This window comes from Typopeltis vanoorti, chromosome 10 (genome assembly GCF_054136105.1).
Source record: "Typopeltis vanoorti isolate ZY-2024b chromosome 10, IOZ_Tvanoo_1.0, whole genome shotgun sequence".
Lineage (NCBI taxonomy): Eukaryota > Metazoa > Arthropoda > Arachnida > Uropygi > Thelyphonidae > Typopeltis > Typopeltis vanoorti.
This window is the reverse complement of record NC_143558.1, coordinates 15,383,020-15,409,790: the sequence shown is the minus strand read 5'-3', so window position 1 is coordinate 15,409,790 and position 26,771 is coordinate 15,383,020. Positions and strand designations below refer to the sequence as shown.

The 26,771-nt window shown below is 34.4% G+C and overlaps 1 protein-coding gene across 6 annotated transcripts in view; it reads right to left on the bottom strand.

The window, feature by feature from the left end:
• LOC150102186 (nephrocystin-1-like) overlaps window positions 1-26,771 on the bottom strand; it is a 215,636-nt gene that overhangs the window by 149,598 nt on the left and 39,267 nt on the right. For all 6 annotated transcript variants that reach the window (XM_090399188.1, XM_090399193.1, XM_090399192.1 and 3 more), the window contains 4 exons: window positions 24,159-24,189; window positions 16,081-16,108; window positions 15,874-15,913; window positions 305-386 (listed from right to left, as the gene is read on the bottom strand). In XM_090399188.1, coding sequence (XP_090255314.1) covers window positions 305-386; window positions 15,874-15,913; window positions 16,081-16,108; window positions 24,159-24,189 — 181 coding nt within the window. The remainder of the gene's footprint in view (window positions 1-304; window positions 387-15,873; window positions 15,914-16,080; window positions 16,109-24,158; window positions 24,190-26,771) is intronic.

The following is a 26,771-nucleotide window of genomic DNA, read 5'->3' as shown; positions in this document are numbered from 1 at the left end:
GCAACAAAACACAGTCAGAATTCAAACTCAGAATTCACAAGGACTGAAGCCATTTTAAGAAAACTAAATCACAGAAGTTTGTTTTATTAGAAATGTATTGTTATTGCAGAATTCATACTTCATTAATTCTTCCTTAACTTCTAAATCCAAAAAAAAAAAAAAAAAAAAAAAAAAACATTTAGTTACTTGTAACTAAACATTAACATAATAAATTATAACCTTAAACAAATTTTATAATGCTGATGTAATGAAATGCAACAAATTAATTAGCATGCAATTGCTTATATGTTTATCTTATACATGCCTTTGACTACAAGTGTTCCTAAATATGAAGGGCGGAAACCTAATGGCATAAGGCCTAAAGCAGAAGTCTGGAAATCATTATTCTGAAAGACAATAAAGATTTCTCAATACTTACTTATTTAAAACAAATAACTGTTAATCAAAATATAATTTCAAAATACAAAATATGTATCTTTAACTTCCTTTTTATTTTATCTATAACTTCTTAATGATACAAATTTTTCATGTAGTACTAGCATATCCTGTATACACCCCTTGAGGGTATATGTCAGGAATTTGATGATGATGATAATAATAATGATGAACTTCTTTTTTAAAAAACAATTAAACAAATAAATAATAGTTTTATAAGTATTTATCTGGAAAACAGCTGATTCATTAAAACACTTAATGAAGTGAATAAAAAGTGAAATTTGTAAACTTTTATATAATGCAGGCTATACTGATTACAATAAAATAGTAATTTTCCTATGGGCATATGAGGATATTAGGAAAGAACTTGACATTGTCAGCATCCACAAATGCGTTAGCAGAGCTAATCTCAGGTGGTATGGTCATTTAAATAGAATGGGAGAGAAAAGATTAGCAAAACAAGTTCTCTGCCAGGTTGGCAGGAAAACGACCCAGAGGAAGACCAAGATATAGGTGGATTGATACGGTACAAAGTGCCTTAGATGATAGAAATATAAGATCTGATAATGTTGGAGTCTTGACAAGTAACAGACTGATTTGGAGGAAAATTGTAGATAGGAAGTTAGTAATGATGTAATTTTTTCATGTAGTACTGTCAAATCCTGTACACCCCTTGAGGGTACATGGCAGGAATTTGATGATGATGATGATGATTATCATTATGCTGATAGTACCTTAGCTCATTTTTTGGTTTCACTGAATGAAGTTTAATTCCTTATTAAACTCATTAGAAAGAAAGTAAATGAGTTCAATGAGTCCAATATTTCATCTCTGTCACAGAGACATCATTGGGGCATAATATAAGAATTGTAACATTCATAGAAACACAAAAACAAGTGGAAGGGATTAGACTGAAAGCCTAAGGTCCTAGTAAGTGGCCCTGGATTTGAGAGGTCTAATTCTTAGACCTCCCAACATGAAGGCATCATTAGCCTATAGTGCACTAGTATCCTACTATCAACTTGAAGTTAGGAAGAAATTAATGTTAACATGGAATACTTTAGACTGTATTTTATAGGAGATATATGATTGTGTGATCCCAAACTCCCTACCAATGACTGCAGACAGACTACTGCAGTTAGTTCTAAACAATTCTGTCAGGCAAATGATCTAGTAGATGCTAAGTAGACTGGAATTTACAGGGTCATTTGATTTCAAATTTGAAGCTTGCAAAAGTGAGGAGATATAAAGTGTGACTGTGTGGTGAACCTTTTGCAGACTTAGGACGCATCAGAAACATGCAAACTTCAAAGAACAGGGATATAAATCATACCCCTGTTCACACATTCATAGGATTGTGCATAACAAATTTGTTCCTAAATGTTAATCAATGTCGAATGAATGTTAAATGAAATGTTGAATTAATATTCCTGCTTAAATGCTCTGTGAAATGTGATGGATAATGTGTAGTAGATTGGAGACTGGTTGCTCCATCACTATATTCATAGTGATGCCTGTCTGTGCAGAAATTTCAAAGTAAAAATAACTTATATATATAGCAAAAAAAAATTTGTATTTTTTATTTATTTAATTTTTAACATAGTTGAGAAATCTCTAGTGTTTCTTGAATATGTTAAAAGGAACTTTTTCAAGCTATTTCAGGTCTCCAATAAGCAGGACAGTGGGTCTCACACTTGGTAATGAAGTTAATCTCCCACCTAAAGACAATCACAAACATCCATGGTGGGATTTAAACCTGAAACCTGTTTGTTGAAAAGTAGATAAGCTAGTCGCTTTGTCCACCAGGCTCGCACTGTTGTTCCATGACCATATTCTATTCAGATCGAGTGCCTTATGACTTTCTTCTTTTCCAAAACTCAAGCTGGCACTGAAGGGAAAAAAAGAAGAAAAAAACGACAACAATCATACTTGTCTGGTTCAACATATAGGAATTTTGTAAATATTTTCATCTATGGTGAAAATTCTGGGCTGCAATCATTTTATCAAGTCACAAAACAACTACTTTGAAGGGATCAGCATGGAATATTTTCTAAGAAAAAATAAACTGAACATTTTTTGAACTAACTTCACATAGTTACTTCAAAAACACAGAAGTACATTGAATGAATGAAAGGAATAAAAGAAAAGTATGTTACTTGAGAGATGAAAGGGACAGTAGAGAATTAATAGATGCCAACTGTGATGAACAATGACAACAGAAATATCCAGAGGGCAAGGTATGCAGCAGAAAATGAATTTCTGTTGATAGTAAATCAAACAATCAATTAATTCAGTAAATCAGAGAGAGAGAGAGAGAAAAGTCATTAAATCTCTTTTGTACAAAGTCAAGGATTTCAGTTCACTCTTAAGGATGTCAAATGTGAAAATAGTGTCCTATAGTTTTAAAAAAAGGTCGTGATTTCAACTGAGTTAACATGAAAGCCATTTCAAAAGTTCTGCACATTAGAGATGCATGAACAATGGAATGACGTAAGTTTCCACCTTCACATCAACCGTATGTTAAACTCTGAGTAAAAACATAATAAACTCATTTTCTGTTTCTGGTGTTCTTGATCTGCAAAAAGACTTCCAAATGGAAGAAGAATATTATAGTCTAAAGATATGGCTGTGCCCTCAAAATCTGTTTACAGATCACTTATTTTTCCAGCTAAAACATCCCAAATGTATTACCAGACAGAATATAATCACCAGACAGAAGGCAAACAGTATCAGTCAAAGAGATGTTAGTGAAGGGAGAAACAATGTCAACCATGAGGGGATTTATGTCCTCATCTTTAGATGATCGTTATTTAAACCAGGGCTGTTCAAAACACTGTTCGCGAGCTGCATGCGGCCTGCGGGGCGATTTTGTGTAGCCTGCCAGTGGGTTTTGATTTTCACGAGCGTAAAAATAAAATAACAATTTGAATCGAATGCGTTTTAGATATTTTATTTCTATCACTAATCGATAATCTCAATGTTGATAATTTTATTTGGTGTTTTTACATCACTATATACCCAAGTGTTTATCAAATATGAGATGTCTCAAAGAACTGTTCTTGAACTGTTTTGTTCCAAAGTGCATGCTCTGGGTGCTCATGGGGAACGTGAGCGTGATTGGTATACAATTAGTGTTGTTCGTTTGTTCAGCTATCAGGTTGTGTCGCTGCTGCTCACCAAATTACTAGATATGCATTGTGATGCGGCCCTCGGATTAATCTTTTTTTTTTTTTAATGCGGCCCTCAGATTACCTAAGTTTGGACAGCCCTGATTTAAACCATCTAGAAGATACTTTCTTTTCAACCTTTCACCCTCAATCCTCCTTTCGGAGTTCACTTTGTAGATGATATATTGGCCTCGTTCTGAAAATGAATTAACCACCTTTCTACATTGAATCAATAGCTTACATCCATGTATTTGATTCCCAATGTAAAAGGGGAGTTCTGAGAGTTGACCCTTCTTGGACATCCACATGCACACATGGCTGCTAGTACTTTGTTAACCAGTGTATATCGTATCAGTGTAATGAGGAGCAGATATATTACATCAAAGTTTTGCTCATCATACCTCCCAGAAAATCAGTTATCCAATCCTTAATTAATGTTGTACATACTATTTGTTCTTCTTCATGCTTACAACAAGAGTTCTGACCATCAAACTTTAATGGAATCAAACAGATTCATACATTCTTACACCAAAGGATGCTTCAAATAGAACAAAGGATTCCTATCCCATGTATGTCTGACATTTCTGAACCTACAAGCAAAACCTTGAAGAAGTTTCACCTGACACCCACATATTTTCCTATCAACAAAATTTCTAATCTCTTACCAATTACAAAAGGCAAATTTTAGCTCTTGTCTATGGCTAGTCTTTATCATATTCCTTGTAAATGTAATCAAAGATACTCTGGATAAATGTGCTGTTGTATGGTAGGAATTTTAAATATGAACATCTTTTCAAATAAAATTTTCAAGTCTTATTATGCTGACAAAATTTAAATCATAATGACTGCCTCACTCTCCTCCAAATGTTTGGGAGATTCAGGCATTACTGGCAGCCAGATATTGTCCAGGAGAAGGCAAGTGACCAGTGGTGTACCACAGGGCTTAGTACTTGGTCCTCTGTTGTTAATTTGGATATCAATGATATAGGAAATGATTTGACAGGAAATATTCAGTTGTTTGCTGATGATGCTAAAGTGGGAAGAGCAATGGCAAATGAAAGTGATGCAGGGATCTTGCATGAAGACTTAAACAGACTAGCAGTATGGTCAAAGGTAAATTGCTGCAAGTTTAATGTGGCCAAGAGTAAGGTGATGCACTTTGGGAAGAGATCAGAAGCTGTGTACTATATAGATGGAACTGAGCTGCAGGAAGCCGATGAGACCAGGGACTTGGGTGTGATTGTGGACAGGGAGTTGAAGTTTAGAGGGCATGTTGTGAAAGTAACTAAAACAGCATATCAGATTACATGGTTGTTGAAGAACACACTAACAAGCAGGGATAGAGAGGTTATTGATCTCCTATATAAGGCTTATATATGTATATATATACAGGGTGTCTCAAAAAAATGTATACACACTTTGAATGATCATAAAGTTGGTATTTATTATAATACAATTAACTTTCACATTGTAAAGTACACTATATAAATGTACTTTTCATCCCTCAATGTCTGTATTCTGTATACAAACTGATGACTGTCCTGGTCCAGGCACCACTGATAACGTGCAGCAATAGAATTGCAAACATCATTTCGGCTTGTAGCTGGGCGCATTCTCTTTTGATTGCTGCTTTCAAGTCCTCGACTGTTGCCAGTTTTGAAGTGTAAACTTTATCCTTGATAAATCCCCATAAGAAGAAGTCCATTAGTTTGAGGTCTGGTGAACGCAGGAGGTATTTTACAAAAGCTCTTCTTCCAATCCATCTGTTGGATAGAGTCTCATCAAGATAGGCCCTCACATCTCGATGGTAGTGTGAGGGTGCCCCATCTTGTTGAAAATAAAAGTCCTCATCCTCAAAGTCCTCTTGAATATGTGGCATGACAGCTTCATACAGCAAGTTCAAGTAATTGGCACCAGTTACAGTACCGTCGAAAAAGAATGGTGCAATTAATCAGTGTACTGATAAGCCGCACTGCACCACACCGTCACTCATGGTAAATTTACATGATGTTCCTCCATAACATGCGGATTCTCAGGTGCCCAGAAAGTGCAATTGTGCTGGTTAATTGACCCATTTAATTTAAATGTGGCCTCATTACTCCACACAATTTGTCTTGGAAATTGTGTGTCCTCTTCACATTTTTCCAAGTACCACTCACAAAACTGCATTCTCTTATCTGGATCATCTTCATTGAGAGTGTGTACTCTTCTTGGAATGTAACTTTCTAATTACTGCGCTTCAACATGCGATGGACACTTGATTTTGATACTCTTATCTCAAGAGACGCTTGTCACACAGATTTTCTTGAATTTTGACGATACGTTTCAATCAAGCTTTCTTCTGTTGTGGGCCTCGTAGCTGTTCATGGTCTTCCTGAACGTTGCTTATGGACATTTTGAACAGTTCCATCTTCTTCAAATTTATCTCTAATTCGAGTGATAGTAAGTCTCGTAGGTGGATCCCATTGAAATTCTCTTCTAAACTGTCTTTGCACTTCCACTATGGTTTCATACTACCAGTAGCATTTTGGGATAAATTTTCTTTCCTCAAAGTTTAGTCTGATTTCAGCCATTATTTCAAATCTGTTAAACCTGCAAAATAAGGTAAATTAAGTGAGTTATCAGCTGTTGAAGTGTGTATGCATATTTTTGAGACACCCTGTATATATATATGTATATATATATATATATAAGCTCACATCTGGACTCCTGGATTCCATGGTGATGAAGAAGTTGTGGAGAGGATCCAGAGGTGAGTGACAAAGATTGTGTCAGGTCTGTAGAATGCTCCCATGAGAATAGATTGATGGTCTGTAGGTTTAAAAAATTAGCTGATAGCCTAAAAAAGAGGAGACATGATAGAAGCATTTAAGTTATGAAAGAGGTTTTATAGGATTGACACTGAAAACTTTTTTCAGTACATGGCAAGAAGGGAGAGAAGAACGGGTCACCATTGGAAGTTGTACAACAGTGTGGGTTAGCAAGGATGTTAGCTAGGTTTTTTGCTTGGAGGGTGGTGAATGGGTGGAATGGGTGAGGTGGTTGTGGGTACTTCATCGGTGAATGAGTTTAAGGAGAAGTATGATTGGTATTTTGTGAATAATGGCTAATGTGTGAATAAATGGATCTCCCATGATGAGTGTTCTGAGACTCCATGGAGATACCTGTATCATAATAATAATAATTCTCATACTATTCAAATAACAGAAATTATTTATTATATATGAGATGCTGACTGATCAATAGTTGCCTATATCAGTCTTTGCACCACCCCTGTCAATGGGATTACTATTATTATTATTATTACATGACACCTCCAGGGAGTCCAAAGGTTCATCGAGGGAGGGTAGCTACTCCACAACTCTCTGTCTCCACCAACTACAATGAATCGCAACTACCATCATCATCTACACGAATGGCAACTACCACCGACCACCACCACCACTACTAGTATTTTCAAAGACAAACACCCATGCCCACAGCCGGATTCGAACCTGCAGCCAGGAGAGCAGATATGTTAACCACTCCGCAAACCAGGCCGGCATACATTCTTACCATATATTCTTTCCACTGCTGTGAAATCTTCCCTGTTCCGAGACTCAAATTATATAGCCTGGTCAAAGTAATAGCCAGTTCAGCTGAACACTCTTTTAGCATCCGTGCTGATATCCCATCAATTCATATTACAGAATTCTTATTCAGTTTGTACAACAGCTCTAGTACTTCCTCCTCATCCACATGAGTTTCCTCATAAGGTGAAGAGGTAGCAGTGAGTTCAATGTTGCATATACCAGGTCGATAGCTTTTAGAAAAATGGCTGCTCATTAGCTGAACAATCTCTTTTGCATCAGTCACCCGCATACCATCTGTGTTCAGTAGAGTTATTCTTTCAAATTCATTCTTTCGTTTACTTGCAGCATAACAATAGAATTCTTTTGGGTTGTCTTTAACTTACAAAGCCACTTTTCATACTCGAAGTTACTTTTCATACTCGAACTTAGCTTTCCGTACAACACGTGTGACTCTTCTGGCTTACTGCTTATAATTGCTGCTATCAAAACTGACATCATCCTTGTGCACATGATATTCCTTCCACATCACATTCTTCTTACGAATCTCTTGCTTAATTAGATTACACATTCATTTCGCTACTACTCTATTTATTCTTCAAACTCTAAGGACATATTCTAATATCGAATAATTTAAGCATTTTTTAAACACTTTCCACACACTGTCAATATCCTTCCCATCCAATAACTGATACCATGGCACAGAACCCATCATACCCCATAAGTGTTCATAATTTCCTTGGGAAGTGACTAAGTTTATGAAGGTTAATGCTGAACTACAAAGTTAGTCACTTCCCAAGTGAGTTCCACATGATCACTGTCACCAACCAGATACAGAATAGTTAAATATTTAACTGAACTCCTCCTCCCCCTCCTCTGACACTATAATTAGATCTAAAACTCTTTGATCTTGAGTTCCTTCTGTCACATACTGCTTGAGGAAGTTGTCTCACAACATCTCAATAAATTCAGTTTCATTCTTCTCATGTGATTTCATAGCTACTCAATCAATGTTCGGATAATTAAAGTCCGATATTATGATAACCCTTTTCATGCCCATCGTATTTATTTGCTGATGCATTTCATCATCACTAGCAACCAATCAATGGTTGCTAGTGATGATGAAACTCCTAGTTTCATCATCATGTTGAAGTGATGATGAAGCTCCACTAAGTCATTATACATTATAAGATGTATAATAGATTTGAGCTGGAATTATATGTACACAAGAGAATAGTGATGGCTGGTATAAAAAGTACAAGGGATTTCCAAAAAGTAAGGTAACACGTTTTGTTTTCTTAATAATGATGAAAGGGAATGAGGTAAAACATGGTAAACAGATAGATTCATTACTAATGTTCAAATAGACTGCCATTACAGTGTGGGACCACTGTTGCCTCACAGCTAATTCCAGTTGCAAGATGATGCTACTGTGCAAGTATGGTTCAAAATAGGTGTCCGTGAAGTTATTCATTTTTTTTGCAAGCAAAAGAGGCTTCACCAAGTGATATTCACCATAAACTGACTGTTGTGTATGGCGAAAACCTGACATCAAAGAAACAGGTATATTTTCTCTGCAATGAATTTAATGTGGGCCATGGTAACATTGAAGATCGACATCAGGTGGGGCAGGCCTTCATTGAAAAAGACAACATTTTGCAATAAAGGGCACTGTTCTTGAAGACAGGCCAGTGAAATTGCACAAGTGGTAAACTTGAGTAAGTAAATTGTTCATGATGTCCTTAGTGTTTGAAAGGTGTGCTCCTACTGGTGCCCCAACAGTTGTCAAAGGAGCACAAGGCAACACGCATGAGAATGTGTCTGTGGAATCTGTTTTGATACAGCAACAAAGACGAGGATTTTCTTGCACACCTTGTAACAGGAGACAAAACGTGGGTTGATCACTTTACCCCAGAGTGCAAACAAGACTCCATGACCTGGAAACATCCACAATCTCTTATGCGAAAAAAAGTCAAAACTATTTCCAATATTCAAAAAACCATGGCAATAGTATTCTGGGATCACCAAGGCTGTTGGACAAACTGAAAGTCATCATTTGACACAAACAACCAGGACTCCTGACAAGTGGCATGATTTTGGTGCTGCTCCACATGCTGTGCACATCACTTGTGAGTGGTTGCACTGTAATTGTTGGACTGACAGATATCAAAAAAGTGATATATGGGGGATGTGAGTCTGCAATATGTAAGGTAAACAGTAATGTACCACAAAAATCAGTCCTCGGTTCACTGTTATTCAATCTGTATATTAATGATATTGAGAAGGATTTGTGCTGCAAATATGTAGTATTTCCCAGAATGATTTGAATAGGCTGGAATTGTGGGCATGCGAAAATGGATGCCAGTTCAATGTCATTAAATGTAAAGTCATTCACTTTGGGGGTGATTATGCTAGAAAAAAACTGATCAGGCTAGGGTCTTCGATTGTTAGTAGATTGCAAGTTGAAGTTCAGAGGGATCACATAGTAAAGATTGCAAATACAACTCAAAAGATAATTGCAAAGCTAAACTGAACTCTTACAGGTAAAGATAAGGATGTCATTTTGCCTCTTTACAAGGTCTCGATAAGACTTCACTTGAACTATGGTGTGCATGTCTGGTCTCCTGGTTTCGGTTGAGATTCTGATACAGTGGAGAGAGTGCAAAGGAGAGTGTTAAAAATGATATTCAGGATTGTGGAATACAGATTATGATGAGAGACTGAGAATTTATAGGCTGCAGACTCAAGCAAGCAGGGGAAAGAGGGGTGATATGATTGAGACTTACAAACTTCTGAAAGGGTCATACAGGATTTCAGTTGATGGAATTTTTCATTTTATGGAGTGTGGAGAAAGGACAAGAGGGTATCCTTGTCGGCTGAGAATGAATGCTGCTAATAAGTGGATGTGAGTTAGATTTTTCTCTCATAGGTTGGTGCATGACTGGAGTGGACTGCAATTAATGTTGTGCATGCAAACAGTGGGAATAAATTCAAGAATAATATGTGGCCTCCCTCAATGAATTCTTGACTCCCTAGAGGTCTCTCTTAATAATAATAATAATAATATTATTATTATTATTATATAAACGGGGTGCTTAAGGGTCAAAGCTGTATAACTGAGAGGAGACCTCCACATAGCCTTTAGAGGAATGCGGAGAACCGACCAGGGCTTCTAGCCTAATGTCCAATCCTCACCTTCTCATGGTGCACCCTGTTGGGTATCTACCTGGATACTGAAAGAATGAGGATAGGCTGGCAATTTGGGATTTAGCCAACCAAATTGTAATTCTTATTGGCTTAAACCAAATTACAAAATGATGGTACAACATGACAAAATTTCATGCTGGCTGGGGCGTCGCCCGGTTAAACAAGGCCCCTGTTGTTTTCACCAGGGAACCAGGGTGAGGAGCAAAAAGTCAGCTACTGGAACAAATCTGAAAAAACACCCCGATTCAACATTACCAGAGTTAAAGATCGGTACTATCAACATAAGAAGCCTGAATGGCAAAGAAATGGAGCTAGCTGAGGAATTAGATAAGTACTAGATCGACATAATAAGGGTGACTGAAACAAAAAAGACAAAAATTGGTGAGATCTTTCTGAGCAATAAATACAAAATGTTATGATCAGGCAATGACAATCAAGGAAAAGAAGGAGTAGCCATAGTATTCAACACAAAATATAAGGCTAATCTTCTTGAATAGCAATCTTCTTGAATGTCTCAAGTAGAGTGATGTGGGCAAATATCAGAATGGGGAATTGGACAATGAGATTTATTTGTGCCTATGGTCAAACATAAGATTCTACTATGGTAGAAGTGGAGGAATGTTTTGAGGACTTAGAGAAAGCATCTGACACAATGAAAAAGGAAAAGTTGGTCCTTGTTGGGGATCTAAATAGCAGAGTAGGAAATGATTGTCAGACATACAAAAATATATTGCGAAAATTTGGAGAAAAGAGCAAAGCTAATAATAATGACAAATATTTGTTGGATTTCTGCTCAGGGCATGGATTAGTTATTACTAACACCATATTACAATAAAAAATGTGGACAAATTCACATGGAAAGAAGAGGCAAGAAATAAGAAAAGTCTCATTGACTATGTTATTGTTGATAGTGATGTTTTCTTCCTTGTGCAGGACACCAGAGTGTACAGAGGATTTGAAATAATTGGAAGTGATCACTATTTAGTCTCTTGAGCAGGATAAAACTGAATTTCATATTGAAAAGAATAACATGTAAGAAAGTTTTAAAGTGAATTAAAGTTTAGCAGCCAGCTCACAGATGTGAAATGTAGACTAACATACACAAAGTTTATTGAAGAAAAAATGAAAGAGTTTGAGAACAGGAACCAAACCTAGGAGATTCAGTGGCAAGCCTTGGAGAAAACCCTGATTGATTCAGCCAGACAGGCATGTGGTGAGGTTATTTGCAAGAATAGAAAAATCAGAACTCCATGGTGGACACAGGAAGTTAAAGAGGCAGTGAAGGAAAAGAAGAAAGCATATCAAAGGTTCCTGGCAAATAAGTCAGCTTGTGCTCTTAGAGAATACAAAGACAAATGTAAGAAAGTGTAAAACTAGCTAAACAAACGTCATGGGAGGATTTTGACAAGAATATAGAAAATAAATATCAAGAAGGTGGTAAGATATTCTGGAGGTTGTTGAAGAAGCTTAGAAATGGAGGAAAGAGTGCTATAAAAGGAGTTAGAGATGATAAAGGTGACATAAAAAAGGGAGAAAAAGATATCCTTGAAGTATGGAGTAATTACTTCGAGAAATTACTAGATGAAACAAGCAGTGATAGCACAGTGGTAAAAAACACTCAACAGGCATACAGTCAGGAATACATATCAATACTTGAAGTAGAAAAAGCCATTAAAGGCTTAAAATGTGGAAAGGCAGCAGGAGTAGATGATATTCGACAGGAAATGCTGAAGTATGGTGGTATAAAAGTCTTACAGTGGCTGCACTGCATAGTTCAGAAGACCTGGACAGAGGGACGAATTCCCGATAATTGGAGTAGAGCTCTCATAGTGTACATATATAAAAAGGGAAATAAAACGGAATCCGAGAATTACAGAGTTATTTCCCTACTGAGTGTTCCGGGTAAGATATATGCAAGTATACTTGAGAAATGGTTGAGAAGAATTGTAGAAGAAAAGCTTGGTGAAGAACAAGCTGGATTCAGGCCAAATAGAGGCTGTCAGGATCAGATCTTCACTTTACGACAAATAGTCGAGAAAGCATGGGAACATAACAAAGATCTCTATTTGAGTTTTGTAGATCTGGAAAAGGCATATGATAAGGTGCCAAGACAGAAGCTATTCAATATGCTACAGTTATATGGTGTCAATGGGGCATTATATCAAGCAATACTTAGTCTTTATTTGAGTTGTAAGTCAGCAGTTAGAATTGATGGAAGTACAAGAAAATGGTTTAATGTTAAATCTGGTGGGAGACTAGGATGTGCGTTATCCCCTCTGTTATTCATTATCTATATGGATCACATTATGAAGGAAAGTGGTATTAAACATGATATCAAAATTGGAAATGTTAATGTGAGCTCTTTGCTTTACGTGGACGATGTTATACTTATCAATAAATGCACTAGAAGTCTGCAAGATTCCTTTACTAAATTGAATAACTGCTGTGATAGATATGGTATGAAGGTCAGCAATAAAAAGACAAAGACAATGAAAATAGGTAGAATCGTTGAAAATGTCAACTGAATTGTGAACAGTGAACCTGTGGAACAAGTAAAAGATTTCATCTACTTAGGCATGATTTTTAGTGAAGATGGTAAATTAAATATGGAAATAGACAACAGAATCAATAAAGCTGGTATAGTAGGAAGTCAACTGAATGAATTCATATGGAATAAGAGAGAAATTAGTTAGAACACTAAATTAGCTGTATACAAGACAGTATTCAAACCAGTTTTAACTTATGGATCTGAGAGCTGGGTCAGAAGTAAAACACTTGACCAAAGACTAGAGACCACAGATATGAGAGGTCCTGAGAAAGATTAGAGGCATGAACAGATGGCATCAATGGCAATATCATATTAAAAACAAAGATATTAGGAAAGAACTTGACATCGTCAGCATCCAGGAATGCGTTAGCAGAGCTAATCTCAGTTGGTATTGTCATTTAAACAGAATGGGCGAGGAAAGATTGGCAAAACAAGTGTTCTCTGCCAGGTTGGCAGCAAAACGACCCAGAGGAAGACCAAGATATAGCTGGATTGATATGGTACCAACTGACTTAGAAGACAGAAATATAAGATTTGATAATATTGGAATCTTGACAAGTAATAGACTGATCTGGAGGAAAATTGTAGATAGGAAGTTAGTAATGATGTAAATTTTTCATGTAGTACTATCATATTCTGTATACCCCTTGAGGGTACATGGCAGGAATTGATGATGATTATTATTATATAAACACAACATGTAAACTAAGTTTGTATTAAAAACAGTAGTGACCCTTTGACTTGTTCACACATACGTTAAAGCAATGGGTCATATCCTCAAAGCAATGGGTTTAGCATTAAATAAAATATATCTGCAAAGACAGAAGTTAACATATATTAATCAGACTCAAATATACCACCAGAAAAAACTTGGTAAATATTGCTCTGAAAAATCAGAACAGAAGTTTCTCATCAATCCTTAAATATTAAGGAAAACAACAGCAAAAAATTTTCTTGCTCTCAATCACACACACAAAAAAATTAAAAAACTAATACCTCTGTGTCCAACATATGTCTTACATCAAGCCCATTCCATTAAAGCTGAAAACAATTATGAAAAATATCAACATTGTTCTTCATAAAACTCAGCTATCCGGTCCTGAAGCAGAAAACGATGCTCAAGGGTTTGACAAAATAATGGATAAACTTATTTCATTATTGATATGGTGTTGGACCATTTTTTGCCTTCAGTAAGCCTGAATTAATCTTTAAGATGTTTTATAGAAGTTGGAGGTGGGAATCTGTTTTTTATTCTAGTCTCCAAAACTGACCAGAATGGTTCAATAATGTTCAAATACGGTGATTGCGTTGGTCACCTTCGTGCTCTTCAAACCATGACTGTACAGTCCAAGCTTGGTGAATGGGGAATACTGCACTGTTGTTTGGAAATAACATTTGGATAATGGGATGCACCTCATTAACCAAAATATCCAAATAATCACTTGTAGTAATTCTGCCAAAATAAGTAATAATGGGACCAACAGAATACCACATTATTGCTGCCCAGACCACTGCAGAACCACCCCCATGCTTTACTGCTGAAATTTCATTCTGTATTGTAGGCTTTCCTGGGTGATCTCCAAACATAAACTCAACGTGATGTTGGAAATAGCATGAAAGCCAACTCTGGGTGATCTCCAAACATAAACTCAACGTGATGTTGGAAATAGCATGAAAGCCAACTCATCTTGCCATATCACACGCCTACAGTTTTCAAATGTCCAGGTTTTATGGTTGTGACACCATCGTTTATACATCTGAACATTATTTTCAGTAATCAGGAATTTAGCAATTGCAGCTCCACTGTGAACATTGGATTTAAGAAGCTCATGTCAAACAGTTTTTGCAGAAACAGGTTCTGCAAGATGAATATTCAGTTCTGTTGTTACCTGTGCTGCAGTAGTTCTGTGATTTTTCACTGTAGCTAACACAAACAAATTCTATTCCTAAATATCTTGGTGTTTCCAGTATACGAAATATTCCAGTTTTTTACTTGACACATAACTTTTCATTTAATCTTCAATCTTCACTCAAAAAACTAAAAATCATAAGTAAAGATATATGAACTTCTCAATAGTTGTACATATAAGGAATCCACAAAATACAGCCATTCATTCCTTATATTTTTCCTTATTTCTTAAAGGGAATTATTTCCAACTCTCCCTTATATCCTTCCATCTGTTTCCATTTTTAACACCTCTCCACATATATATAAATCTCTCTTCTCTCTCTCATATGCATCAGCTGTTTGTTTTTTATATCACAGTCAAGCATATGCTGTATTCTCTCAATTGAGACTGTGTGTGAAATGATGCATTGACAGCTGAGTATCACAAACAGCAAAGAGATGTTTTTTTTTCAGTAAAGGCAGACTGAATACATTTGTTTGCAGTGTGATGCAGTTTCTTTTCCACTTTATGATTATTTCATTGCACTCTGTATAAAACACATCTATACATATTTTATTCCAATGGCATAGAAAGGTATGTATATCTTGCTATGGCATCATTTTACATAGTCGCAATACAGCAAATGTTCAAGTCACTAGTGGAAACAGTCTATCATTTTGTTCTTTATGCTGCTGAATGATAATTCTTGTTTTAAGGATTCTTCAGAAGAACAAATCTTGTATGCTCTAGATACTAAAGATTTTATGATGCCATAGACAGTTTCCACTGATGACTTGAACCATTAGGTGTGATTAGTCTTAAGAGCCTTGTTAGTCAACTATCAATAGTGAAACCACAAGCACTGCTGCTATATTCTTTTTACAGTAAAATATAGTTTTAATGTAATTTTAACAACATAATGATAGTTTAATACATTTTTAATTTCATTTTCATTTGCATAAATAATAATATTTTCCATAAACTCATAATCAATATGTGTAAAAAACCACCAGTTCATTCAAAAGATAAGCATTAAATTATAAATATTTTAATTTTACCTGCTTGTCATCACCTTGTATTTTTTCCCAAACTTGTAATCTATAAAATAAAAAGTTACTATATAGCTTTTTGTTTTTTCTAAAAACAAATATACTGTAAAAATATAAAATTATACAGAGAAAAGAGTTATATCAAAGAGGCAACTAGATTACTTGAATATAATGAGGAAAAAGTTTATTAGAAATTATAAAAATACGAAAACTTACTTTTGTATCTGGACATTATCATTTATTCCTAAAATAACAACAATGAAGAACAAATATTAATCTTTCCCTTACATGAAAACCTCAATCCAAATATATATTAAAAATTCATTTCAGCATATTATAATAAGCCTTAAAACAGTTAAACAAATACAGAAATCAACAGTTTTTAGTAGCATGTGCTGCTTATAAATATACATAAATACATAAATACATACCTACACACCACACACACACACACACACACACACACACACATATATATATATATATATATATATATATATATATCCCTGGGTAACCATAACCAGATCATGCTGCCATTGGAAACTAGACCTTGGAACATTAAACTGTAGGACTCTGAGCAGTGAAGCATGGCTAATCGAACTAACTGAAGAGCTAAAGCGACTAAAATCGCACAGTCCAAGAATGAGCAAAGTTAGACCTAATGGTGAAGAAATTCTTCAATTAAAAAATGGAGACATACATATTATAGAGGCCAAGATAATGAAAGAATCAGTGGAATTGGATTCTTGATCAACAAAAAACTGAAGAACCACATAACAGAATTTGACAGTGTATCCAATCGAATAGCAAGTATTGTTGTTCAAATCTCAAAAAGATACACTTTTAAGATCATCCAAGTCTAAGTACTGACAATAAGTCATACTGACAAAGAAATGGCAGCCTTCTATCATGATGTATCCCAACTCTACAATAAAGAAAACATAATTTCAGAATTCTAATGGGAGACTTTAATGCTAGAATTAGTATACATCGTTCAGATGAAAGCTCAATGGGAAATTTTGGATATGGCATGAGAGACAACAGAGGAGCAAAGTTAATAGAATTTGCAGAAAAAGAAAACCTGTATATCATGAATTCCTTTTTCAAGAAAAAAATACATAGAAAGTGGACATGGAGAAGTCCAAATGGAAAAACTAGTGAAATTGACTTTATCCTCAGCAATAAGAAAAACATCTTTCAAGATTGCTCTGTTATAAACACCTTCAACATTGAAAGTGACTCGTATGGTATGCAGTAAAATCCAAATAAACTGCCAAAACAAAAGAAGAAAATGTTTCGGAGACAAAGCAAAACATAGATGTACACAAACTCGATATTAAAAAAAGATATATTCCAACATGAACTAAACAACAGATTTAAACATCTTACTATTGATGACAATGCTGATCTATCAGAAAGTAATGACATTATTACCCAAAACCTTTTATAATGCTCACTTGAAATAGCTGGTATACCACAGAACAGAAACAAGACAAAATCTCTAAATAAACAAAACAGCTTATGAAGAAACAAAGAGAAATGAAACAATCAATTATCTTGCAGAATAAAATTGAATACACTGAATTATGCAAAATGATCAAAAAACGTATCAGAGCAGAATAAGAAAATTCAATTGTAAATTCATACAACAAACAATTGAAAATAACTGTAGTCTCAAAAAAGCCAAACAGCAATTGATGAACAGCAACAAACAGATGGTTGCAGTCAAGCTACAAGACAGGACTATCACCAGAGGTAGATATGCTATAGCAAAAAGAGTTGAAGAATTTTACTCAATATTATATCAGGATGATGAATTAAATGAAGAAGAAGACAACTACGACACAGCTGAAGTACCATAGATTCTACCAGAAGAAGTTATGTGGAGCATCCAAAGCTTACAAAATGGGAAAGTGCAGGTGAGGATGGAGTTATAGCTCAACTTCTAAAAACAGGTGGAGAAATAATCTACAAACTCTTAGCAAAACTATTTACTTTATGCCTGAAGAAAAATGATGTAAACAACAACATGGAAGAAGGCTACCCTAATTCTGATACATAAAAAAAGTGAGATAGAAGACTTGACAACTAATGACCTATCAGTCTACTATCAGTGGTTTACAAAGTGTTTACAAAAGTCTTAGCTCATAGGCTTTGTGCAACTCGAGACCTAGCACAACCAAAAGAACAGGCAGGTTTTTCAAAGGGCCTTTAGTACAATGGACCATATTCAAGTTGTACAGCAGATTATTGAAGGTGTAACGAATATCAATTACCACTATGTCTTGATTTTATTGACCATGAGAAAGCCTTTGATTCACTTAAAACTTATGCAATACTTAAAGCGTTACGAAACCAACAAGTGGAGGAGCCATACATCAGGACCATCAAATTAGCATACACCAATGCCACAGCAGCAATTCAATGGAAACATCGATACTGTGGGAATACAGAGAGGAATAAGACAGGGTGACACAATATCTCCAAAATTATTCACAGCATGCCTAGAAGAAATATTCAAACTTGAATGGGAAGGGAAAGATCTGAAGATAAATGGAAGATATTTAAGCTATTTACACTTTGCAGATGACATAGTTATCTTTACTTCAACTGCGCATGAATTAAAGACTCATATCCATGAACTCCAAATTATTAGCAAAACAGCTGGCCTAAAGATAAACCTAAATAAGACCCAAGTTATGTTCAATAGTTATGTCCAACCAGAAATAATAAAAATCAATAATGAGGAAGTTAAACAAGTAGATCATTACATAAACTTAGTACAACAGATATCAATGGAACAAAATATCATGGACGAAATAAAAGGCGCTCAATGCTTGGGTGGAAAGTATTTGGAAAATTACATTCAATATTCAAAAGCCAACTACCATTATGCCTGAAGAGAAAAGTTTTTAACCAATGTAACCAGACATATGGCTGGGAAACATGGACAATGAATGCAAAAGAAATTCAAAAATTAAGAACAACACAATTTAGTATGGAAAGAAGTATGCTTGGTATCACAAGATTGGATCACAAAAGGAATACATGGATAAGAAATCAAACCAAAGTCTCTGGCATCATAGGAAGAGTGAAACATCTGAAGTGGCAATGGGCTGGGAATATTGCTCGAAGACAAGATCAACGATGGACAAAAGAAGTACTGGATTGGATTCCATGGGAGGAAAAACGACCACAATGCCAACATAAATCACGGTGGATTGATGATATCATCAGATTTGCAACAGTGACATGGGAAAGGAGAGCCATGGACAGAAAGTTTTGGAATAATCTTGGAAAGGCCTTCATCCAGCAGTGGATTGACAATGGCTGATAATGTCATTAAATTAAGCTTACCAGTCATTAAATTTATTTAATCATATATATATGATTAAATAAATTTAATGACTGGAAGCTGAGAGATACCAAATTAGAAAAAAATACTATTTATTATTTGAGCACACAACTAGTTTTCTTTTCTTAGAAAACTTCATTGGGTGCATAACATGAAAAGAGAAATACAAAAATCTACATTACAAGAGAAACAATAGCTATAAATTAACTTTCAAATGTACTGCTGACATTTGAAGGCATTCTGAATGCAGTAGTACTGTTGGGCACGTTTGCGTTGACATGACATGAAAATTGAGTAACATGAAAAGAGAAATACAATAAAAAAAACATTACAAGAGGCATTTATAAATAATTAACTTGCAAATATACATATTGATAATCATGTAGCTATAACCTATCTGATTGTCACTCTTTAACTATCCAAGTTCGGCGTAAATAAGATCATGTCCACGTAAACATGCCCAACAATGCTATGGCATCCAATAAGGCTTCAAATGTCAGCAATATGTTTGCAAGTTAATTTATAGCTACCTCTTGGCACGATTTAGGCACGATTTTTACTGAAGATGGTAAATTAAATATAGAAACAGACAACAGTATCAGCAAAGCTGGTATGGTGGGAAGTCAATTGAATAAATTCATATGGAATAAGAGAGAAATTAGTCGGAACACTAAATTAGCTGTATACTAGACAGTGTTCAACCCAGTTTTAACTTATGGGAACAGATGGCATCAATGGCAATATCATATTAAAAACGAGGATATTAGGAAAGAATTTGACATTGTCAGCATCCAGGAATGCGTTAACAGAGCTAATCTCAGGTGGTATGGTCACTTAAATAGAATGGGCGAGGAAAGATTAGGTCAGAAGCCCTGGTCGGTTCTCTGCATTCCTTTAAAGGCTATGTGGAGATCTCCTCTCAGTTATACAGCTTTGACCCTTAAGCACCCCAGCTTCTAGTCATTAAATTTTTAATCATTTTTAATTTTAAACATTTAATCATTAAATTTTTAATGATTAAATATCCAGGGATTTACAGTCTTTGGTGTAACTGCAATGTAACGTATTTTGGTCAGACAGTAAAATCCACTGAACTACGTATAGAGGAGCATGTGAGAGACATCACCTAAGATGGTACTAGAGCCATTGTTCTACTTAACCATGTTCTTAATTCTGCTAACTCTGATGATGAAGATTTTACATTTTATCCCACATCACTGGAATAAAATTTCTTATTTATTGGGATAAATCAGAAAACATTTTTAGATGATGAGCTTGAGAGAAGAATTGTTGGATTGACAAACAGAAATCATCCTCAATTCAGCCCACCTTAATATTAACCTAGGCTTTAACCTCTCTCTGATTGTTACTCCTCAGCCATCAAATGGCTGAGGGATAACATATGCAAGATCCTACTCAAGCAAACATGTCTACTATGGGATCTAGAACATCCTCAAATGTTAGCAATAAATTTGGAACTTAATTTACAGCTCTTGTTCTATAGTAAAGTGTATTATGTATTTCTCTTTTCTAACTTCCATTTTTTTTTCTATATTGTTATTCCTTGGTTTCAGTTCTTCAAGTTTCTTCTATATTATGTCAGATAGCCAAGTAAATCCGTTGCATCAAATATCTATATATATAGCAGTTTAATATAATTAAAATTCAAATGGATCAGATATAGTAAGTGATCGCCATTAGTTTTGAGTAGAATTTTTCTTTTCAGTGTGGTATTTATAACAATAAACACACTGAAATAAGCTTGAATAAACAATCCTGGAAAACAAGAATGCATGATTAAAATTTCTGGTAAGAAATTTTCAATACAATTTCAGCAAGGAAGTCAGCATGTACCTCAGAGGATATAAAGAAAATGAAAGAAAGCTAAGCTATGTGTAAAAAAAATAAATAAATAAATAAAAATAAAAATAAATAATAAAAAAAAAAAGCAATACAAAAGCCATGGAAAAAGTTTGGTAAAAACATAAAAGATAAACATCACTAAAGTGGAAAAATTTTAAGTTGATTATTTGAAAGCTTAGAAATGAAGGAAAGAGTACTGTAAAAGGAAAAAGAATACAATAAATGTGAAATAAAAGTAACGTAAATAAAATAATAAATGTGAAGATAAAGTTATTCTAGATTTATCATCATCATCAAATTCTTGATATACACCATCAGTGGTGTACAGAATATTATTATAGTACTACATGAAATGTTTATATCAATGCTAACTTTCTATTGACAATTTTCTTCCAAATGAGTCTGCTGTTTGTCAGTGCTTCAATTCTATCAGATTATATATTTGGTCTTCAAAGCACTTCTTACTATATCAATCCACTTGGATCCTGATTTTCTGCTGGGTATTTTTCCTGCAATCTTCACAACTAACACATTTTGCTAGCAATTTTTCTCCCATTCTGCTTAATTAGATATACTACCTATAACTAGCTCTGATCATTCATTCCTAAATGCTAATTCCTTTCTAATATCCTAATTTCTAATATGATTCTGCTATTGATACTATTCGTTCCCTTTCCTGATCTTTCTCAGCAATTGCACTCTCATATCTGTGGTCTCTAGTATCTTCCATAGCTAGTTTAGCGTTTTGACTAATTTCTCTTTTATTCTGTATAAATTTATTTAGCTGATTTCTTCCCATACCTGATTTGTAACTGTATTGTCTATTTCCATAAATATTATTCACCATCTTCACTAAAAACTGTGCCTAAATACTGAAATATTTTAATTGTTCTATAGCTCTCCACTCAGAATGCAGTTGATGTATTTCTGACATTTCATAGTTTTGGTCTTTTTATTGCTGATTTTAATGCCATATTTGTTACAGCTCTCATTTAGTTTAGCTAGACAGTACTGGAGACTTTCACTACATGTGTTTAAGAGTACAACATCATCCGCATAAAGCAAAGAGCTAAGTTTGATATCCACAAATCTAATATCAGGCCTAATGCCACTTTCTTTCATAATGTGATCCATATAGATTGAATAAGAGTGAAGATAATGTACATCCTTGTCTGATTCCTAATTTCACATCAAATCATCTTTCTGCATCTCCTTCAATTCTAACTGCTAACTTACAACTTAAATGTAGACTATGTATTGCTCTGTATAATGTTCCATTTATCCCATATAATTATAATGTTCTGAAAATCTTTTCTCTGGCAACCTTGTCATTATGCCTATTCCAGATCCTTGTCATATTTCCAAGATTTCTCAACTATTTGTCGTAAAGTCAAAATCTGATCTTGACAACCTCTATTTAGTCTAAATCCAGTTTGTTCTTCTCCGAGTTTCTCTTCCACAATCTTTCTCAACCTCTTTTCAAATATGTTAGCATAAATCTTACCTGGAACACTTAGTACAGAATTTTCTCTGTAATTCTCACATTTAGCTTTATTCCATTTTTTATAGGTGAGAACTATTAGAGCTGTATTCCAATCATCTGGAATTCGATCTTCTGAATTATGCAATGTAGCTGCTGCAAAACTTTTATACCTCCATATTTAAGCATTTCTGGTCGAATATCATCTTCTCCAGCTGCCTTTCTGCAATTCAAGTTTTTGATGGCTTTTCTACCTCAAGTATTGATATGTACTCCTCTTCACATTCCTCTTGAAAATGTTCTTACTGCAGACATCCAGGATATCCATATCTGCCGTTTTCATGTCACTTTTATCATCTTTGATTTCTTTTACAGTACTCTTTCCTGCATTTCTAAGTTTTTTTTTCAATAGCCTCCACAATATTTTGCCATATTATTTCTTATATTTTTACTAAAGTCTTTCCATAACTTCTCTTTAGTTATTTTTTATATTTTTTACTAAGTAATTTAAGGAAATTACAACGTCACTAGGATATACATTAAAATAAATTTTAATATACTTCAATATTTCGGCAATGTCATGTTGCCATTTTCAAGAAACTTAAGAACAAGACATGTGCATGCAGGCACAACAAACAGTAAATGAGGAAGAAGCAGGAAGCTATTATTTCTCCTAAAGTCCTGATGGTGCCCCCTAGTGGGCAATGTTGGTATTCTTGGGCGACTGGGCTGAAGGTCTTCTGATGTAGGTTTTTTAAAGTACCAGTTTTTAAAGTCTTTAAAAAGTATCAGTTTTTTAAAGTTTCACGCTTGACAGTAATATCCAAACCATGGACAATGGAATTAGATTGCAAATGAAAAGTGACTACTGAGGATACCTTTTCTGTTTCCATATAAAATGGAAACAGAAACAGAAAAAAAAAAATTGGCAACAAAAGGCACACAAATATAGAAAACATTTTTTTGTTGTTTTTGTAATATTATAAATACACATATCACTGGGATGCTCGAGGTAATAATATACAACTGTAATGATATTTTTTTTAAGAGTAAGGGGTTTTCCAAAAATGATATACTAATTCATAATAAACGTGAAAACTTTCACCTGATATTTTATTTCTAGTTTTAGATTTGTTTAGTTGCTATGAGAAAAGTTTGATGATAGTGTGATAGAAATTGGAACTAAAATAGAAGTAATATAAAAACAAACAATTTGACAGTTGGCAATGTATGTATTTAGCATAATTCACACTTATCAGTGCTTGAATGCATGCATGCTCACACTGTGGATAACTGACTTATCAATGTAGATTTGAAATTTTTCATTATCAGGACAGGTTCAGCCAGTGGACCATAAGTAATTTGGCAACTCTTGATACAGATCAGTGTATAATAAAACATAGACTTCATAAAAAATAAATAAATAATCAGATTATTCAGAGAAATTATGAAAAGAAAAGAGATGTGTTTCAGAATAAACCAACATAAATTGTTGGTTTATTCTGAAACCAACAATTTATGTTCGTTGGAAACCAACAACAACAACAACCAATATAAATTGAAGAAAAGATTAAAATAAAATATTCATATACTTACCTTCTACATTGAGTTTCCTTTTAGGAACAGCCTATAAAAGAATGAAAAAGTATGTTTATTATTTTTTAAAAATATATAAATTACACCTAAACCTCTTTTTACGTGAGAGATACATTGCTAAAAATTACGCATCAATAGAATTCGCGCAAAAAGAACTACTGACTCCATAGAAAAAAAGTGAAGATTGGTTCCAAACCTGAAATATAAGCAAAATAATGAAAAAAACAAACATTAAATTCATTAGGATCATAAGATTTTTATTTACATTTCATGGAGAACACACATACATATAATAAATTTTAATAACTTCAAAAAAAAAACCATATTCATTTCAGTTGTTTGCTAAGGATTCTATAAAAAAAAATTATGTTATTCACTATCAGTTTCTGACAATAAACGCGAAAGCTTTCATTTTCATGAGACTGTAATAATGGTATTATCATCATCGACTTCCACCTCAACTTGTGGAATTCTTCTTGTCATGTCTTGAACAAAAGTACCACTGGTTGTTTCAGTAGTTTTAGGCATGAACTCAGTTATTAATCGCTGTGTTGATGCTTTAGATAAGTTGCGATATAATTCTCTGTATGAAGATATTAACAACTTAAGCTCACGTGAAAACTTCCCAGCAGTAAAAGTAGGATTATCTTGATCATTATCTTCTTTGCTTTCAGGAGTCTCAGAAACAATCTCCACTATTTTGTCTTCACTAAGAGGTTTATCAATTAACAATTCTTTGATATCTGCCGACGTAAGATCATCGAATCCTTCTCCGCCAATTTCACATGCCAAACTTATTATTTTGGGGAATTCTGCAGTATGATTGAATGGAACAGGAGTATTCTCTTTAACATTTAAAATGCAGGCTAGATAGCTTTCCAGCATGCATTCATACTTTCTGGTCTCAATTCAGATAACGATAATCGAACCTGATCAATAATATCCATGAAAATTTTTTCCACACATCCATAACTGACAGTGTTTCACCATCATTTAGCTTGTTCAAAATGTACTGAAATGTTCGTCTGATATAATATGTTTTAAAAGTCGCAATTATACCCTGATCTAGAGGTTGTAGCAATGATGTGGTATTGGGTGGCAGAAAAAAAAATTACCCATTTGGGTGTTCTATGGCAGGATGACCAGGTGCATTATCAAGAATCAAAAGCACTTCAAATTCGAGACCCTTGTCATTCAAAATAGCATCTAACTTCTGGAAAAATGTTTGTGGAACCACTCAGTGAAAATATCAATGGTCACCCAAGCTTTTTTGTTGACCATTCAATGAACTGGCAATTTTTGAAAATCTACGCCTTTCATTGGCCGTGGTCTTAATGATCAATTTATTTATGAGCAGTGGTTTTAACATCCGATCTCTCTCCTAAAGCGTTCGAACAAAATAGGAGTGTTATGCGATCCTTTGCTGTTTTGAACCCACTAACAGTTTTTTGCATTTTTGATACGTAAGTTCTGTTTGGTATTTTTTCCCATAAAAGGCCGGTTTCATCCATATTCCAAACTTGTTCATGAGTGTAACCTCCATCTTCAATTATTTTAGCAAGTTTTTGTGGAAATGCTTTAGCAGCTGTTTCATCAGAAGAAGCCATTTCATCTTTAATTTTTATATTATGAAGAGCATGTCTTTTAATAAACTTAGCCAGCCAACCATTACTTGCATGAAATTCATATTTTTTCTTCGATTGAGATGAAGTATGTCAATTGGCATTCTTTTTTATACATTATCTTCTATCCACATCACTAAAGCTTTTCGGGCTTTTCCAGAACAACATCTCTTGTGTATGATGATGATAATTTTGCACTTGATTTTGTACCAGAACATACCGCTTTGCTAATAGCCTCTTCATTTTTCTTTATAGATCTGACAGTTGATTGGCGGACTCCATAATGCTTGCCCACAGCTGTCGCACCTTCCCCAGTTTGAAAACGATCTAAAATTTGAATTTTTACATCCAAGAAAACAGCTTTCCTTTTTTTTTTTTTTTTTGGTCATCGGTTAATGAAATGAAAGTCTGAAAATTACATATAGCTTACCATTTATTATTTCTTGGCAAAATTATTAATTTTATAACGATTTTTATTTTGATTTCACTTAAAAAATGCAAATGCAAGAACTGATTTCTTATGCGCAGTCAGTTATGTAATTCGGGGAATTCCCAATAAATGAAATTCGTAAGAATTTAAAATTTTCTTAATTGAAATGAGAACGCAATTCTACAAAATTATCAGAATCTTCTTGAATTATGGATTTTTTCCTAACTTAGACTTTAGGTTGGTCACGTGAAAGTGAATAAAAATCACGTAAAAAAAATTATTTTTGATATCCCAATTCGCGTAACTCCGAATTCGCGTAAAAAGAGGTTTAGGTGTATTGTAAATATGAGCTCTCCAAACTACAATTAGCAAGGCAATTTGGACTTACTCATACTAATATACTATGAGTTATAATAATGTATTATAATAATATAATAATAGCAAACTGATACAACATGGTGGTGAAAGGCAAATCATTGCATAGGTCTGCAAATGGAAGACAAATAAAGTAAACAGCATGAATTTCTCAAAAACGATACGATGCTGTGAATGTAGTATGGG